This window comes from Vipera berus, assembly GCF_964194415.1.
Source record: "Vipera berus genome assembly, chromosome: 8".
NCBI classification, from domain to species: Eukaryota; Metazoa; Chordata; class Lepidosauria; order Squamata; family Viperidae; genus Vipera; species Vipera berus.
Window position 1 is genome coordinate 1,771,678 of NC_138211.1, and position 17,234 is coordinate 1,788,911.

The 17,234-nt window shown below is 44.5% G+C and overlaps 1 protein-coding gene across 1 annotated transcript in view; it reads right to left on the minus strand.

The window, feature by feature from the left end:
* The window catches only part of NCAM1 (neural cell adhesion molecule 1), a gene marked incomplete at its 5' end in the record, with an annotated part of 126,109 nt that extends 109,586 nt beyond the window's left edge, over positions 1–16,523 (minus strand). The window contains one exon of the mRNA XM_081333599.1: positions 16,472–16,523. Coding sequence (XP_081189725.1) covers positions 16,472–16,523 — 52 coding nt within the window. The remainder of the gene's footprint in view (positions 1–16,471) is intronic.
* Positions 16,524–17,234: the final 711 nt, after the last annotated feature.

Below are 17,234 nucleotides of genomic sequence, written 5' to 3' on the forward strand. Positions count from 1 at the left end.
GAGAAGCAAAACAAACATCAGTTGCCTTTTGAAAAAGCACCTTTGGGACAACCATGACCTGGATGACTGAGAATCTCCATAGACATACGGGCCCCATCACTTCTATCCACAGAGGCTATTTTTTTTCTTTGCTTATATGTTTTGAGAAGGCCAGAAATACTATACAATCTTAGAATTCCTTAACGTCCTGTTTTTATCTATTTTGTCCAGTGGCAGAAAGGAGCCGTTTCTCCCATTGACAAGCATCCTATAGCAACAACTCTTTGATCTACAAAGTAGGCGGTTCTTCCTTCTTTTCGAGTCACAACTTGGTTGTTCTTCATTATTACTTCTGTCTGCTTATTCCAGGCTGTCCCCTTCTGTGAAAAATGAGTCCAGGGGCTGGAGAAAAAGTTCCATCAGATTGCAACGCTACCTGCCCGTCTCCTGACAGGCTCCGACTGCCACTCAAGACACAGCTGTTCATGATGCGCAACCCCCCCCCCCAAGGAATTATGAAGCTCTTTGCCTGGATTTGATGAGTTCAGAATGACATTGTGATTTATAAGTTTCCTAATTCTAAAGCAGTGATCTATAATGACTTAGACAAGGTTCATAGATGACCTGCTAAGCTTTGAACAAGAACTGCATTACCTTGTGCCTCATTTTTGCTCTTCTAATTTTTATTGAACACACACACACACACAACTAGAAGTGGGGGAGGGGAGCAACAACCTCTCCTCCCTCAGCTACAGAATGAGAAAAGTATATCACTACTGTGCGAATTAAACATTAATAGCCATCAGACCAAAAATATCCAATAAAGGACGGAGAATAAGTGGCTTAGCTGAGCCTTTGAACCATACAGAGTTACTGTAAACAAGAAGAGACAGGAATTATGGCCTTCTCTGCATTGTGAACATCTGTGCTCTGCACATTTCTAGCAATTCAGAAGAAATAGTAGCAAAGGTGGTGATGTTAAAAGGACTGTAAACTGAAGGCTACTATCTACATACAATGATTTCCTTCTATTGAGTTTAGAGGGCTAGAGAGAGGAGTTTCTGTCAGATAAATTCTGAGCCTAATTGTGCCGCAGATTTTTTGGTTGACTTGGTTCAGTCACTTGCTGCCTCCTCTTCCTCCTCCTCCATTTTGCTTCCCTAAGAACTCAACATCCAAGTGAGAATTTTGGAAAGAAACCTTTGCAGTTACGGTGTTCCAATAGCCAAAACACCCTTTTAAATAGGACTGTGAGACTTCCTAACAGCAAACAGTGGAAAATCTTCAGAAAATAGCAAAAACAACTGTACAGATCATTTTCATTGCAGCCTTCCTCCATCCCACATCACTGATATGTGATGGATATATAATTTCCAGCATATATAGTCCATATTCAAACTGGACTCTGGGCGATTTAGTCTTAGCACTTGGGGAAGAGGTAAGATTGCTCTAATGTCAACACATGCAAATAAACTCCAGGAACTGTAACTTACCTATCATTATACCACTATTCCCGGTTAGCTGAGCAGTCAGTAGAAATGTACAACTATTTTTCTCATCTTACTGAAATTGGCAGACTATGTGAAATATATAAACAAGGTATTACAACAGAACAAGGGGTTTTTTTTAAGCTGAATAAGGCACCAGGGGAGATAGAAGCACAATAGAAATCTCCACAAATAACTGTTTTATTTCTTATCTACCCATTAAAAACATTCACACTCAACCACTCCCTCCCCAAAAGAAATAACATGTCATATGGGAGCGCTGTGTGGAGCTAGCTCTTTATTATAAATGGTTGCATGCATTAAACCATCATGGAGGCTCCAAGTGAGTCAGACACCATTAACTCAAATGTTGGCAATCTAGGGAATTTTTTAACCCTTGCAGACTGTAATATTCGTTCTTTCTTTCCTTCCTTCCATCTCCCTGTTTTGGGACCAAAAACCAGGCATGCAATTATCCTAGATTTCACTGAAACATTTTTTTAAGCCGGGCTTAAAAGAAACAAATTCTACAGAAAGAAAGAAAACATAAGATGTAAGTTAGGGACCATCATTTTAAAAGAGAATGTGTTTTCCATCTGTTTCATCCACCCCCACCCGGCACGAATGCCAGATAATAAATTGGCATTCCAACCTTCTGTTCAAGAAAACAACCCTTCCATTTGTCCCCAGCATCCTCCCCCCCCCACAAGCCCCCACTCCGCTGCTGCCGCCTTTGTGTCTGATTGATGAGCTGGGGACAACAAAGCAAATAGACCCAGATCGGCTCTGCTACACGGCTCCTCTCGAGACCCACTTACATGGGGGCTTGTGTTGTGCGCCAAGATTTCACGGCAGACATTTGGTCTCCAAATGGCCCCGGAGGGCTGACTTGTGTTCCCTGAGGTCTCGAGGCTGCACAGAACAATCTTTGAAAAGTCCTGGTTTCAATTCCAGAGGATTCTAGCCATCATGGATCGGGATCTGGGCTGCCAACAGATTGAGAGAGCACCCAACTGACTGGCGCAGAAATGAAACACAGCATCTTACGATAAACCAAAACAAACTCCTCTCCTTAAAGAGCTCACAAGCCAACAGAGTAGCAATGAAGACCTTGGAAGTGATATTCGGAGGCTGGGATGTGTCTAGAACTGGCAGTCTCATTGTCTCTAGCCTGAACCCTTCACTGTCCCATCAAAGTGGCTCCCAATTGGAAAAGCTTTCCAACCATCTTTCTAGATTAAAAAAAACAACTTTTTGTTTCAATCTTAACTTCTCTCCTTCCCTGTACCACTTGCTTGACATATGTACTATAGCAGTGTTTCTCAACCCTACCCACTTTAAGTGGTGTGGACTTCAGCTCCCAGAATTCTGAGAGTTGTAGTCCACAACTCTTAAAAGTGGCCAAGGATGAGAAGCACTGTACTATAATAGATCACAAACAGATTTCCAGTCGTAGACATCGACAAGCATTGCTAGTCCCAAGTACATCATCACGCTGACCAAGTACATCAACCTTCAACACTGTTGTCATTTTCTCTCTCCAGTCCCTCTCCTTCCTTTTAATAATTTGCTTATGGCTCCCGGAAACAACTGTCACCTGTCTCCAAAAGTTGCCATGGATATCATTAATCATGGCGTGGGGTTGAGCAAATTATATGGCTGAGCAAATAACTTCAGTGAACTGTCCTGTAAGGGTGTGTGTGCTTCAAAACTAATTCTGGCCTTGTTCAAAGGCAACACTTCCCTGCTATTCCTAAAAACAGCTTGACTTTTTTCAAGCTTCTGTATGAGCCTGAACAAACAATGCAGCTGTTTTAGGGATCTAACTCATAAAAATTAATGAAACTCCTACAGCAGCAGGAGTCTGTTTCAGGTGCATCCAGAAACTTCATTTTTATACATTTCATTGCTTTACATTTTTAATGTATGTTCTTAAAGAGGAGTTGTCATTCTGTAGAAACGTTGTGAGGCATATGTAGTCTTCCAGTTGGAAAGCAGGGTATAAATCATGCAGAAAAGGAGAAAGCCAACTTTTGTATTCCTTGTAATGAAGATGAAAGATGAATAACTTCAAAGACTGTGAAATGGTAACTATTTCAGCCATATCAAAACAACATAGATGGATTGTTCCCATGTTTATATGTATTCAGAAAATTGCATTTTCAAAATCAAAGACCAACCCAGATTGAAAAAAAACCCCAAGCTTGGCAACAGGCATTGTCCCACAGAACCTTTGACAGCAGCATCAGATGTCCCAAAGGTGCTTTTTCAAAGGGCAACTGAACTTTGTTTTTCCTTGAAGACGTTTTGCTTCTCCTCCAAGAAGCTTCTTCTGCAGACATTTCATTACCCAAACTAGATAATATTAATGGTGCCACTGAAATGTCTGCAAGAAAACCGCCAAGCTAAGAGAGCAGCAAGGACCCCACATTTCAACCCTGAGCTACAAATATTCTCCTTCATTAATATAGAATATAGAAGCATCTCAGAGGAACAAGGAACGATGCAAGAATTTTTGAAGTTTTTCCTGCATTTAGAAACCAACTTTCAAATTACATTTATCTATTATAGTCATGGACCAGCTTAAAATCAACTTCGGTTCTCGCCAGACATGGAACCAGAGCAGGCTAGAAAGCTGAATTGTGCCAGGTGAACAATCATAGGACAGCTAAGAGCAATTAGACCAGGGGTCTTCAAACTTGGCAACTTTAAGACTTGTGGACTTTAACTCCTAGAATTTGTCAGCCAGCGTGCCTGGCTGAGGAATTCTGGGAGTTGAAGTCCACAAGTCATAAAAGGGCCAAGTTTGAAGACCCCTGAATTAGACTCAAGCTCTTTATCCCCACTCTCTCATAGGCAAAGGAAGGAAATCCACAGCTTTCTACTTCATTTTACAGTAAACTATTGTTTCCTGTTCTTCAACCGAAACAAACTTGTTTTGTGTGCATTTGAGGAAACACCACCTTCTTGTTTTGTGCTAAATAAAAGAGGAAGCTGGTAATCTTCCAGCCTATCATGAAAAGGAAAAAAGGATAGCATGTATTGCTTTTTTTTTTTGGGAATGCCAATTACATCCTGGAACCCAAATGATCTAATCCACACAAAAAATTGCCTCTTGAATTTCTCCAATTTAACGTTCTCTCTTTCCTCTCAAATAACTTGTCCTGCAGTTGGCATGGCTGTTGACACCCAGTCCTGTCTACCCTCTTTGGCTTAAGCTTTCTATGATGCTCCAAAACGGCTGGGTTTGGCCTTAGGGTTAAAAAAATAAGAGGATTATCAGGACAGAGCAAACATTTTAGTGCTTGAGATACTAAGCACAAAAAATATTGAGAAATAACTCTTAGCAAACGAGTAATCAAAGGTCCCGCTCTAGGGAGCTCTTGAGGGGTAAATGGCAGGCAGATGTTAGTAAGCCATTTCCCACATAGGATTTTTGCATCATTCCCTTATTATTTACCCCTCTGAGTCAGCCACTGATTTCGGGAGTTCTCAGGCTCAGGTTGAAGCTCTCCAGGGCTCTGCAGGCGGCTGGCAGGGCTCGCACTTTTCTTTTCTTTTTTTAAGAAATCTGAGTTTCAATGGGAAAAATGGGATCTCTGTCAAAACTCATTTGGCATTTTGCTCCTATTGAAGCCCAGCGTGAGCCGTTCCTTCGCACAAATATTGAGGATTCCTGTGATACCGAAGTTAAGAATTATTAAAAGTGTAATTTTAGGTGTTGCTCACCCAAACCTATGACGAATGAGATCAGGAACCGGTTGTCATGGAGAGGGAACATAAAACATGGATCATTTGGGGGGGGGGGGGTTGTCCTGCATCAAGGGGCTGCAGGCGCCCCATCCTGCTCTCCTCTTGACCTGCCGCTTCTGCATTCCCGGCAACTTGCAAGGTCTAAGTAAAACACAGCAACCAACTGGACACTCTTGCACCCACAAAACATTGCAGTAATTCTCTGCCTTTCAGCTCTTTTTTTTTTAAACCTTCAATGAAATAAAACCCCTTTGAGAAAAACAATCACCCTCCCCTCCTGCCCTGCTTTCCACCCCTCCCTCAGCACATCGTGGGATGGGGAAAAAAGCCTTTCAAGCCACAATTAATATGCAAAAAGAGAAGCTGCTTTTTTCCAAAGCACATGAAAACCACCCAGCATTTCTCTTTAGGGTTGTTGGGTTTTCCCCCCCTTAATTCACATTTTCTTCAATTGTTCACACCCTTCCTTTTCATGAGCAAGATCATTCAATTTCACCAAACGAAGAGATGCCAATTTGTCAATATTTTGTAAACACAGGCAAATTCGCTTATGTTGTTTAATTTTTTTTGCATCCAACATTAAGCCAAGCCAGCCACGGCTAATTCCCCAAACAAACATGTAATTCATATTTGAATTACTGCAAGAAAGTGCATTTAAATATCAATATGTTAATGGGGATTGTTTATGAATGTTTGATTATTTCTTCGAAGTGTCTGTGGTGACAAAACACAGGACAATGGTGGTGATTTTAATACTAGGCATCACACAAGGAGTGATTGTTCAGGATGACAGCCTGGGCTTTCCACAACAGATGTTAGAACTGAGGAAACCCATTCAGAACCAGACTTTTTTTTTTAATTTCATGAATAAAATTTCCATTTCCTGGGATTATTTTTCCATGCCGTATTTTCAAGACCATCTTCCTTGTGAGAAGCAGAGGTAGGCATTCCTTTGTGGCTTGGGGCCTGAGTTCAGAGTTTTGGAAGGGGGAAGAGTTTATTTATTTATTTATTTTATTTACAGTGGTACCTTGGTACTCAACTGCTTTGAAACTCATCGAATTTGGTACTCGATGCAATTTTTGTCCCAGTACTCATCGTTCGTTTGGTACTCAACGCACAAGCTAGAACTTGTGGGTGTCAGCTGCTTCGCGACCTGCTACATTATTCCTTATGGGAAAAACCTGTCTGGTCCCCATTGTTTTTGGTACTCATCACGCCACCCAGAACCAATTAAGGATGAGTATCGAGGTACCGCTGTAGTTGTTAAATTTATTTGCTGCCTGTCTTGCCACAGAGTTGCAATGGTCTTCAGCAATGTGGCTGGGAAGAGGGCTGAGTGGTCTGGCTTGCAGACAGCTGCTTCTCATCAAAGACATTACCTATTTTATCTAAGACAGGGGTGTCCAACCTTAGCAACTTTAAGGCCCTTCAACTCCTCCACTTTCTATTTTTCTTTTTATTCTTTTCTTTCTTTTTTTTAGTTTGTGTAGAAACTAAAGAGAAGCTGTAAGAAACTCTAGAAACAAATATTCTGTGCTTACCTAGATTAGCAGTGATGAAACCTCGATGGAGCTATTCTTAGATCATTCTTTCAACTATGAATCAAACCCCCCAATTGCCAGATACAATTCCTCCCTATTCTTTTTTTTAAAGAAGAGTGTAAAACATTCTTATCTCATTCTTTTCAACAGAATACCATTACGAAAGAAAGACATGATCTTTTGTCAAGCCACTACTCAGTAACACAATCACAGCTTGCCAGTTCCCCGAGTCTTCCAAGGATTCTGTTTCCATTGTGGAGGCTCCTGTGTCAGCAGTCTGGCTTCCATCCCAGAAGCCCCATGGAACAATTGCTGGAGGAGCCCCTGGTCTTTCAAAGGTTCATTCCATGAGCTACGAAAACTGACACACAACTCCCTGGCTGCAAAGTTTTCTGCACCTTCTGATGCTGCTTATAATGCTCAAGCTGTTTCATTAAGCAACTCACTGCCCCCATCCTAATGCCTTACTGGAATAATAGAAAAATAACAGAATAACAAAGTTGGAAGGGACCTTGGAGATCTTCTAGTCCAACTCCTTGCTCAGACAAGTGGCTGTCCAGTCTCTTAAAGACCTCCTGTGTTGAAGCACCCACAACTTCTGGTGGCAAGCAGTTCCACTGGTTAATTGTTCTCACTGTCAGGAAATTTCTCCTTAGTTCTAGGTTGCTTCTCTCCTTGATTAGTTTCCACCCATTGCTTCTTGTCTTGCCTTCAGAAGCTTTGGAGAATAGGTTGACCCCCTCTTATCTCATGGACCTCTACAGCTCCCTTCCCAGAGGAACCAGCAGGAAATCTCAACTTCACCAGGTGTTGTAATCTACACCAATATCTTCTAATAAGGGAGGTGCTCCCCCCCCAATTACAGGGATAGGATTATCAGACATTCTGCAGAAGTTGGACATGTCCTCCTTCTTAGCCTCATGTCCTCCTTCTGGTAGGCACAGCATTCAAATCAAATATTTATTGTTATTTTATTTTATTTATTTATTTAATTTGTTTGCCACCCATCTAGCCACAAAGTGACTTTGGGCGGCCTACAACATTAAAAGACAACTATAAATATATATGTATAAATATATATAATGACATTAAAAATTACAATAAAATGCAAGTTATAACTAAAGATAGGGATGTCATTATTCCTTTGGAGTATCTTGAGAGTTTGGGGAGGGGGGCAACTATTTTCACTACAGTAGTTCCTTCAAATGTTCCTGTATTATGACCTTGTAAATTGCCTATTTCCTCCTTTCCCTCATCTGTCAATAGGCCGCCTAGATTTACAGTATTATTTCCTAATTCCAGAACAGAGATCCATCAAAGCTATGATCACTGTAGATCAGTGTTTTTCAGCCTTGGCAGTTTGAAGATATGTGGACTTCAACTCCCAGAATTCCCCAGCCAGCACACGACCCATCATTTTTCTATGGGAAAGTCTAAAGAATGGGTCGTCACTGATCCTATATTATTACCAGTGTATGTTCTTCAAAATAAAAGATTTATTGGAAAAATACTAATGTGTTCTCCTTTTCCCTCATTTGTCCTCCTGTCCAATTATCCACATCCTCTTCTATGATATAAATGAAGAGTTTTTGAATTACTGTCTGGCTTTTGAAGAAGGTCCAATTTACTGAAGTGTATTATTAAAAGATCATTTATTCTGATGAATAATGTTAATATATATTATTACTCAGTATATGTACATGTAACATAGATGCAGTTCTGCGCAAGGCTGAAAAAATAACTCATTTGAATTCATTTTGAAATCAAGCAGAGCTGATCTTGTAACTAGACCTGAATATTTACTCTTTCATATTAAACTGAGAATCAGAGCCAGGGGCTGTCAAACTCTGTCACAGCTGGAATTTCCTATCTTCTTTATAAGATTTTTTTTAAGGAAAATCACTGCCAAATTAAGCACAATGGAGAGTTCAAATTCCCAACAAAGCTTCATCGTGTATTTTGTTCTTCTCTATTCCATAGTCAACTTTGTGAGATATCACACAATGTATCTTTTTGATTTACTATACAGAACTAGGACTATACGCAATTCTCCAAGTATGGCTGCAGCATGGTGATTTTATTACACCTTTCCTAACAATCCCTGGACGCTTCTCACAAGTATTTAAGAGATCTCTATTGAAACTAAGAAGACAAAACATCAATGATTGTGCTAACAAATGTCCCAAAGAAAAATTACATATAACCAACACAAATGACCAAAGAAAGTGGCAAAAATAAGTGATCATATGTAGTCAGTCCTACACAATTCCATTTTAGAAAGGTAACCATCCTTTTATGTCTGCAATATGTCTTGCAACATCAGAAGGACATGCTGCCACAACTAGCCAAGCCCTGGAAAACGAAAACAGGCTTTCTTCTTACTGCATTGGCTATTTAACATTAGGCTTTAAGTTACAATTGTTTCATTAGATGTTATATGTTCAAGGTAAACATACCATTATATTATCTTTAGGCACAATATTAGTTTGTTTATAGAATTTAGTGATACAGTTTCAAATTTCATGTCAGCAATTTTATTTTTATAAGTCATTGCTCCATTGTTTTACCCAAACTTTACAAATTCTTTCTCTTTTCACAAGTTTTATATTTACTCTGGGTGTATAAAGACTTCTACACTAAAACTAAAATTGAATTGGTGTCATTGTTTTATGTTAGTGATTAAACGTTTTAGCCAATTTTATAACATATTGGCTACATTACTATTCCAATAAGATGGCTGTAATCCTGTTTTCCAAAGCTTTGTTTTATTGATTAATGACTGAAATAAACAAACTTAACTTCACCTGGCCTGAACACATTTCTCTGGTTTATTTATTTATTTTATTTATTTAGATTTATATACCGCCCTTTCCCAAAGGACTTAAAGGTTTAAACTACATTGACATTTTTGCTAAAAACAACAACAAACCAAGATTATGTTGGCTAGTACTGCCATTCTCATTCCTATCAGAAATATGACTGCTCCAGATAACATTAAAGCAGAATTATCAAGCTTATTATCCAAGAGGCTGGTGCTACTTCACATATGCCAGGATGAAAGCAAAGCTGTCTTGACTACAATCATGAAATGGGAAACAACCTTTGAACTCAAGCTTAATTAATTAATTAATTAATTAATTAATTAATTAATTTTATTTCTAAAGCCATCTATCTCAACAATTGATTCAGGGCAGTGTACATCATAAAGCATAAAAACAGTTAAAACAATACAAAATAAATGAAGTAAAACTATTGCCATGGGTGTCCATCTTCCCCATCTAAGTGCAATATAACCATGTGATGATTATTTTTGTTCTAATTTTATAACATAGTCCCTGGCCATTTTTGTAATCTGATTCTGACCCCTGCATTGTAAACTGAAAGGCAGATACAGACGGATACTTAAAGTTCTGACACTGTGTGGTATAGTTATAAATGCAGCATATTAAAAGCATTTGAAAATCTGCCATTTGGCACTCAGAGTAACATCAAAGGCAAAGTCACTAATGAACAGCTGCAAGAAAGAAGCAACGTTTCAACACAGAAAAAGGGCTTCAATAACACCCCACCAACAAACTCCAATTCATTTACATCCTTTTATATTAGCAAGGGTTTTAAGATTCTACCCTGTGCGGCATTTTCTCAGACAAAAGCATATGAGCCACTACAGATCTGACCATCAGATTTTATTCCAGTGCTTTGAATATTTAACAAAATGAAGACAGCTATCAGCACAATCTATCTAATTAGGATTTCTGCACAAAACCTCACTCTAATGATGGGTGATATTTCCAAACTGAAAATATTTGCAAATGTGCAAAAATTTAAGGGAGGTGGATCAGAAGCTTAGAGGATGTGATTCCCATAGGAAAAGCCAGGAGATTCAATATACTATATATCCTATATTTCATCTGCACTCATCTCTTCTTCACAAAACACCTCCACTTATTTATCCTGACACATGATCACACTTCCTATCTAGAAAATGACTTTGTAAATGCCCAAACACCTTGCAAATGAACTCATCAAACTTACTTGTTGTACATATGAACTAGTTTTGATAAATTAGCCTGAAATTCAGAGACCATTAATGGGTTTCTCCCTCCATATCAGCAAGACCCCTCTGATCTTGTACAGAAATCTAATATTTATCGTACAATAAAATTAAAATAAATATGGATTGAGAATGTGGAATGGATATAAATCCAAGGTTAAAAGAGTAAGATTCATCAAGTTAGCATTAAATTAAGTTTCCCGTTAAAGTCAGCTGGGCAAAACCGAGATCTCCATGTCAATATATCCAAATATCTCTGCTAGTTAAGAACACCTAGAGTGCTCAACAGGAAGATGCAAAGAGAGGAGCCATCTGCTGTATCCATACATTAAAGTCTGGTATTTCTGTTTTATTCAGAAAACTACCTTCCGGTGACACTATCCCTGAGCCCAGAACAGGTCAACCAAAGGAAATGGTTTCAAAAGGCTGTTGGGAGCAGAGGGGTCAACAAGCAGAGATTGCAGTCCTACTGAAGGCTTCACCAGCACATCGTCATCTATCTCCTACTTAAGAACAGGGCTACATAAGCACTGCCCAGCTGGATCGGACCCTTGGCCCTTCCAGTCCAGAAGGGTTTTCACAATGGCCAACCAACTGCACCAGAATGGCCACTGGTCACCCAGCAAATGGCCTTCAAAGGCAGTCATGCTGCCATCAAAGCAAATAACCATTGACATTTCTGCTTTCTTTACCCTACTGTAAATAAGAATCCAACCTCTTTTCTTAATGACATCATGAGCTTGAAGGGATGCTCGCCTTTCCTCTTCTCTTTGAAGCCATCCCCCTCCCCTCCCCTCTCCTCCCCAAGACAGATGGCTTAGCACCCTTCAAACCAGGACCCTTGTTCTCCAAACACTTGGTTCATTATTATGCATAGAATTGCTTCCCTTCCCTTCCCCCACCCCACCAATTTCACATGGTTCAGTTTAAAAAAAAAGTTCTGCTCAGGAAGTGTGTGGGTTCTCAACTGCACAATCATTAGTACCCTTAAACAAGTCTATCATATACATTTTTGGGTTTCCCAAAGTAGGATGAAGACAGTGACTTGTCACAATGTGAATTGTTAAGAACAAACTTCGATTTTGGGGTGGCAGCCCCAGAAGAACATTGATTGACTGTAAGTCTTACATTGTACAGGAAAGTGATGAAAATAGACATGGAAACATGGAGAAACGGTGCCATGCAACCAGCCCCACTTTCTCCCTCTCATACACCATGGTAATCTGAGGGGTCCTTGGTTGTTTTCTTGCAGATGTTTCATTACCCAACTAAGTAACATCATCAGTGCACTGTTGGGTAATGAAACCTGTGCAAGAAAACAGCCAAGCTCAGAGAGGACCAAGGAGCCCGGATTTCAACCCTGAGCTACAAGTATTCTCCTTTATTCGTACGTGGCTAATTTTTAGGAGAAGCCAGAGCTGTATCTTGTGTCTACACTGGAGTTCAACCATTATGACAAAACACAATACACCCAAGTCCTATGTCAAGGTATCTTTTTCTCATTTGAACCAAAACCTATAGCAAAAAGCCGAGAGAAGTATGCTAACTCCAACAGCTTTGGGAGAGCCAGTCCCTGCAGCAAAAGACATGCTTCATTTTGTCTAGACACCCTGCACAATTCACAAACCTGGAAAACAAGCACTCCTTAAAACTGAATGATCATAACGTGCATATTGTCTTCATCTTGGCTAACCCTCCTGTCCTACAAAATTTCTTCTGTTATCAACTAGATTCTGAGTTCTTAAACTTATCTAGAAGCTGACACATTTAGAAGCTGGCACCTCTCTAGAATTAATGTAATCCTAAAACCCCAAAATTTCCATTGCTAAGCAAGACAGTTATTAAGTGAACTTTGCCCCATTTTACAACCTTACTGGCCAGTCATTAAGTGAATCACAGAAGTTGTTAAGCGAATCTGACTTCCCCCTTTGACTTCGCTTATCAGAAGGTCGCAAAAGATGACCACATGACCTCAGGACACGGCAATCGTCATAAATACATGCCCGATGCCAAGCGTCCAAATTTCAATCACATAACCATGGGGATGCTGCAACGGTCATAAGTGTGAAAAATGATCATAAGTCACTTTTTTCAGGGCTGTTGTAACTTTGAATGGTTACTGAACGAATGGTAGTAAATCAAGGATTACCCTCAACGATAAACGAAACAAATCTGACAAAATGCTAAGCTGCAAAAATGTATTTGCCACCAGCAGTTAGATCTAACTGACGTACAAATGTTTTATGAAACCTGCTAGCGCGCAGCCAACTCTGCAGGATTGGTTGACCACGGATGGTGTATCAACCAGCTTGTGCCTAGGAATAGGTAACGTCAAAGAACTCCGGTAGACCTGATCAGAAGCAATGGAGTCAACTTCCAGTGGAAAAAAAATCAAACCAAATCAACAATAAGCCATGATCTCTCCAAGAGTTTCCCAGCTGATATGTCTTGGAGGGCACCATGAGAAGTCAACCATGAGAAGAAGTGTCATCTCATCAAGGTTCATGCAACAAGGAGACTAATGGCCTCTTAACGTATGCCACTCTGTTCCATTTTCAGCATCTCCAAATAATTAAGAAGATGCCTCCGCACACCAAGAAAATAGCCCATGTAAACAAGTATCAAAACAGCAAACTGTAGAACAGGGGTGTCCCACCTTGGCAACTTGAAGACTTGTGGACGGCTAGGAGGGCTAGATGGCTCCTGTCTCAGTTCTCAAGATTCTCCTCTCATTCTTGGGGTTAAAACTCATTAAAGAAGGCATCTTGCTTCCTTGCTTGGGCTCTGCTCAAGAGGCATTTTGGAATGTGTGCAAATGTATCCAGGGCTGGCTTCGATTGCCATGGGTTTCACACCGTGTTAGAACCCAACCCTTGTGGCTGGAGTTACCGAAGAGGATATAAGTGGTGTTACCCTTTCATTTGGCAAGAATTGCAGTAAATCTGATGCTCTAATCCAGGGGTCTCCACACTTGGCGACTTGTGGACTTCAATTCCCAGAATTCCCCAGCCAGCATAGTTGGCTGGGGAATTCTGGGAGTTGAAGTCTTCAAGATGCCAAGGTTGAACACCACTGCTGTAGAAACTAGGACTACAACCAGGTGCACATAAGACACAATTCCAACACAAGCTAGTGGCTGCAACACAGAGAGCACAGCTGCAGCAGACCCTTACCTGTATCAGGTGGGACGTGTGCCAAGCATGCCTCTCGTGCAACAAGGCGGCTTTGCAGTTACTACACAACATTGCCAATCCATGGCTATGGCATTGAATGGAAGACTGGCGCCGGTACTGTACATCACTCCAGGCCCCACCTGGCAGGAGGTAAACCCAGCCAGAATAGACCAAGAGAATAGAATATCTTTATTGTCATGGTGTAACTCACACGAAACTAAGCAGGGCTGTGTGTGTATGTGTGTGTGTGCCAGGGAGAGAAAGGGGCATGGCTGAGAGGTCACCTGCCCATGAAGGGCAATTTGGGGGTTTTCTCTCTGGCCACATCCATCAAACGTTGGGTGGAGGTCCACCTCTCCAGGTATGTCTGTCAATGGGGCACTGGGAGGGGGGGCTCCACATCCATGGAAAGGAGGTGATTGGGAGTCACCTCTCCGATCGAAGGGGGCAATCTGGCCATTCAGGTGGGTCACTTCAGGAGGGGGTCAGCACTCCAGCCATAACCCTCCCAAGTGGCCATGGCAATCCAGGGGAGACACAATTTGGGGCTGAGGGCATATTAGTGCAATATGAGGAGAAGCGCATTGATGAATATAGAATGTGAAGGATGTCTGTGTATGTAATGTATGTTCTTATTTGTGGTTTTTACTTGTGTGAAGTGTGCACTGTGGACGGTACTTAATTTCGTAGTGAGTTACACAGTGACAATAAAGATATTCTGTTCTATAGTATTCTATTCTGTCTTGGGCAAGGGGCCAATTGCCCAGCTATTGGGGTGCCATGGGGTTCAGGACCCTTGAAGGGTCCCCTGTGCCCCCCCCAGGAGGGAGTCTCCACCAGGCCGCCACAGCCCCGGAGGCTCAGCCGCTCAGCTGACAGCGGCCATCCCGCGCTTTTGCTCAGGCGGGCGCCCGCTTGGGGAAGCTCGGGGCGAGCCGGGGCGCGGCGCGAGAAAAGCAGCTGCGGAGCCTAACGGCATTTCCCGCCCGGGCGCCGCGCCACTCTGATTGGCCGAGGCAGCCGTCAACAACGCCCCGCTCCCCGCCCCCGCCCGGGCCCATGGCTCTGGCTCGCTCGCTCGCTCTGTCTCGCGGGCGCGCGCCTGGCTCGGCTCGCAGGACCCGGGAGGGGCGGCCGCGGGGGCGCGCCTCTTCTCCGAGGAGCCCTTTTTGTTGTTATTGCTTTCCCCCCCCGCAATAGATGGTGGGGGTCTTTTCCTCGCGACTTAGCTCGCTTGCACGGAGCATTTCTTATTTCCTCCCCCCGCGCCCTCCCCCCTCTCTCGACTTGGCCTCCGCCCCCCAATTCCCCCTCCCACATTCCTTGCAAAGCTCTTTGCAAACTCCAATCTGCCTCTGCGCCCTTCCCACCCGGGAATCGCCCCCCCGCCGTCGCCGCCGCCTTCCCCGCCGCCCCCTCCCCAAAGCAAGGTGGGCGCTTCTGCAAGCCGCCCGGCTAATGAATTAAATTGCAGATAATTGGACGCGGAGGGGGGGGGAGGACGTGTCGGGGCCGCCCGGCAGAAGGAACCAGGCAGTCACCCGAGGGGCGGGGGGGAGGCAGCCCTCGCCCCCTTCCACGGCGGCACCGCGAACACCCTCCACGCCGCCGCCGCCGCCTCCCTCCATTGTCTGCAGTTGGCACGCGAGGCAGACTCGGCACCGTCGCGCGCGCGGAGCGGCTAATCCGTGGCTCGCATCTGCACCTGCCCCCTACCCACACCCACCCGCCGCACGCCCTTGCTGCACGCCCTTTCCAGCCCCCCCCCCGCGCTCGCCTGTCAAACGACGCGGCACAGCCCCCCCGTCCCCCCCCGCACCAGCCCAGCATCCCGCCCCCCCCCCGTCCCAGCCAATCCCTCAATTTTGCATGCTCGTTTGAATAAGGACAACGTTGCCTAGGAGCGGGGCATCACCGGTGGGGTGGGTGCGCCGGGGCTTGCCCCCCCCACGCCCCCGTCCCACGGGCCCTGCCGGCCCCATCCGCACCCGCTGTCCGGGGTCGCCTTTGCCTGCGCGCAATCCTGCAGCCCGTTATCGGAGCCCGGCGCGACGGCTCCCCGCTCCCCCCACCCCCGGTGCCCGGCTCATTGTTTCCCCGCAAGATGCCCGGGCGGCTTTCGCCCCACGACCGGGCGACGAGGAGGAGGAGGGGGGGCCCTGACGCTGCCCTCCGAAGCCCGCTAGCGCCCTCGTAGCGAGCCTCGCCGACTCGCACGAAGCCGGGCAGGGCAGGCAAGCCGGGGGGCAAGGGCGAAGCAAGGGGTCTCTCTCTGTCCCTCTGCCATCCCCCAAAGAGGGAGCGCCTTGCCGGAGGGTCTCCCGGGCGCGCCCCAGCCGAGAGGTCCGGGAAAGCGCCCGGGGAGGGGGGGCGCCTGGCAGCAACGCCAACAGCCGCCCGGGCTGGGCACGGGGGTCCCCGGCGTCGCCCCCTTTGGCAGCCCCCTCCCTCCGCATCCAGATAGTAAAGCGTGGCAGGTACCTGCGGTGCCCAGGAGCAGCCAAGTCCAGAGGAGGTCCGTGCTTTGGAGCATGGTCACCGGCCGCCCGCCGCGGAAGTTGCGCTGCATAGATGCTTTTATGGCCAGATACAGATGTGCTTATGCCGCGCTGCTCGCTTTCCCCCCTTCAATGGGAACCTGGGCGGGTCAACCTGGGAGATGCCAAGCGAGGAGGAAGGAGGGGGGAAAGGGGGGAAGAAAAAAACGTCCGGAATGGCCCGCGAGAGCCCAACCGCCCTATCTCTGCAGATCTCCCCGTTGATCTGTCGGGTGGGAGAAATCAGTTTGATTTTTATCCAGCGGCTTCCGAGCTGCTTTCGGGAGCTGATCGGAGAATGAGTGACAGTCCCAGCCTCAGCACGCGGGCGGGAGCGCAGATCCCTCCGCTGTCCCGGCTTTGGGAGGGAGGCGGACGCGGCACTGCGCTGTGTTCTTCCACCCAGACTGGCCACCGAAGTAGTTCAGTGCAATAGGCAGCATCCAGGAGGATGCTGGTTGGGGGGGGGGGAGAGAGAGAGAGAGAGAAAGAGGAGGAAAAGCAGGCGCAACTGCCTAGAAAAGGTGGACTGGCTGGCTCTTGGAGGATCTGGATTCCTTCCCACTCAAAATAAAGCAAAATAAAATAAGGCTGGTTTTCTCTTTCCCCCCCCCCCTTCCTCCTTCTCCTCCTCCTCCTTCTTTTAATTTTCCCCTTTCCGGAGAAATGTGCACATTTGCACGGGGTTCTTTTTACCGTGGTTAGGG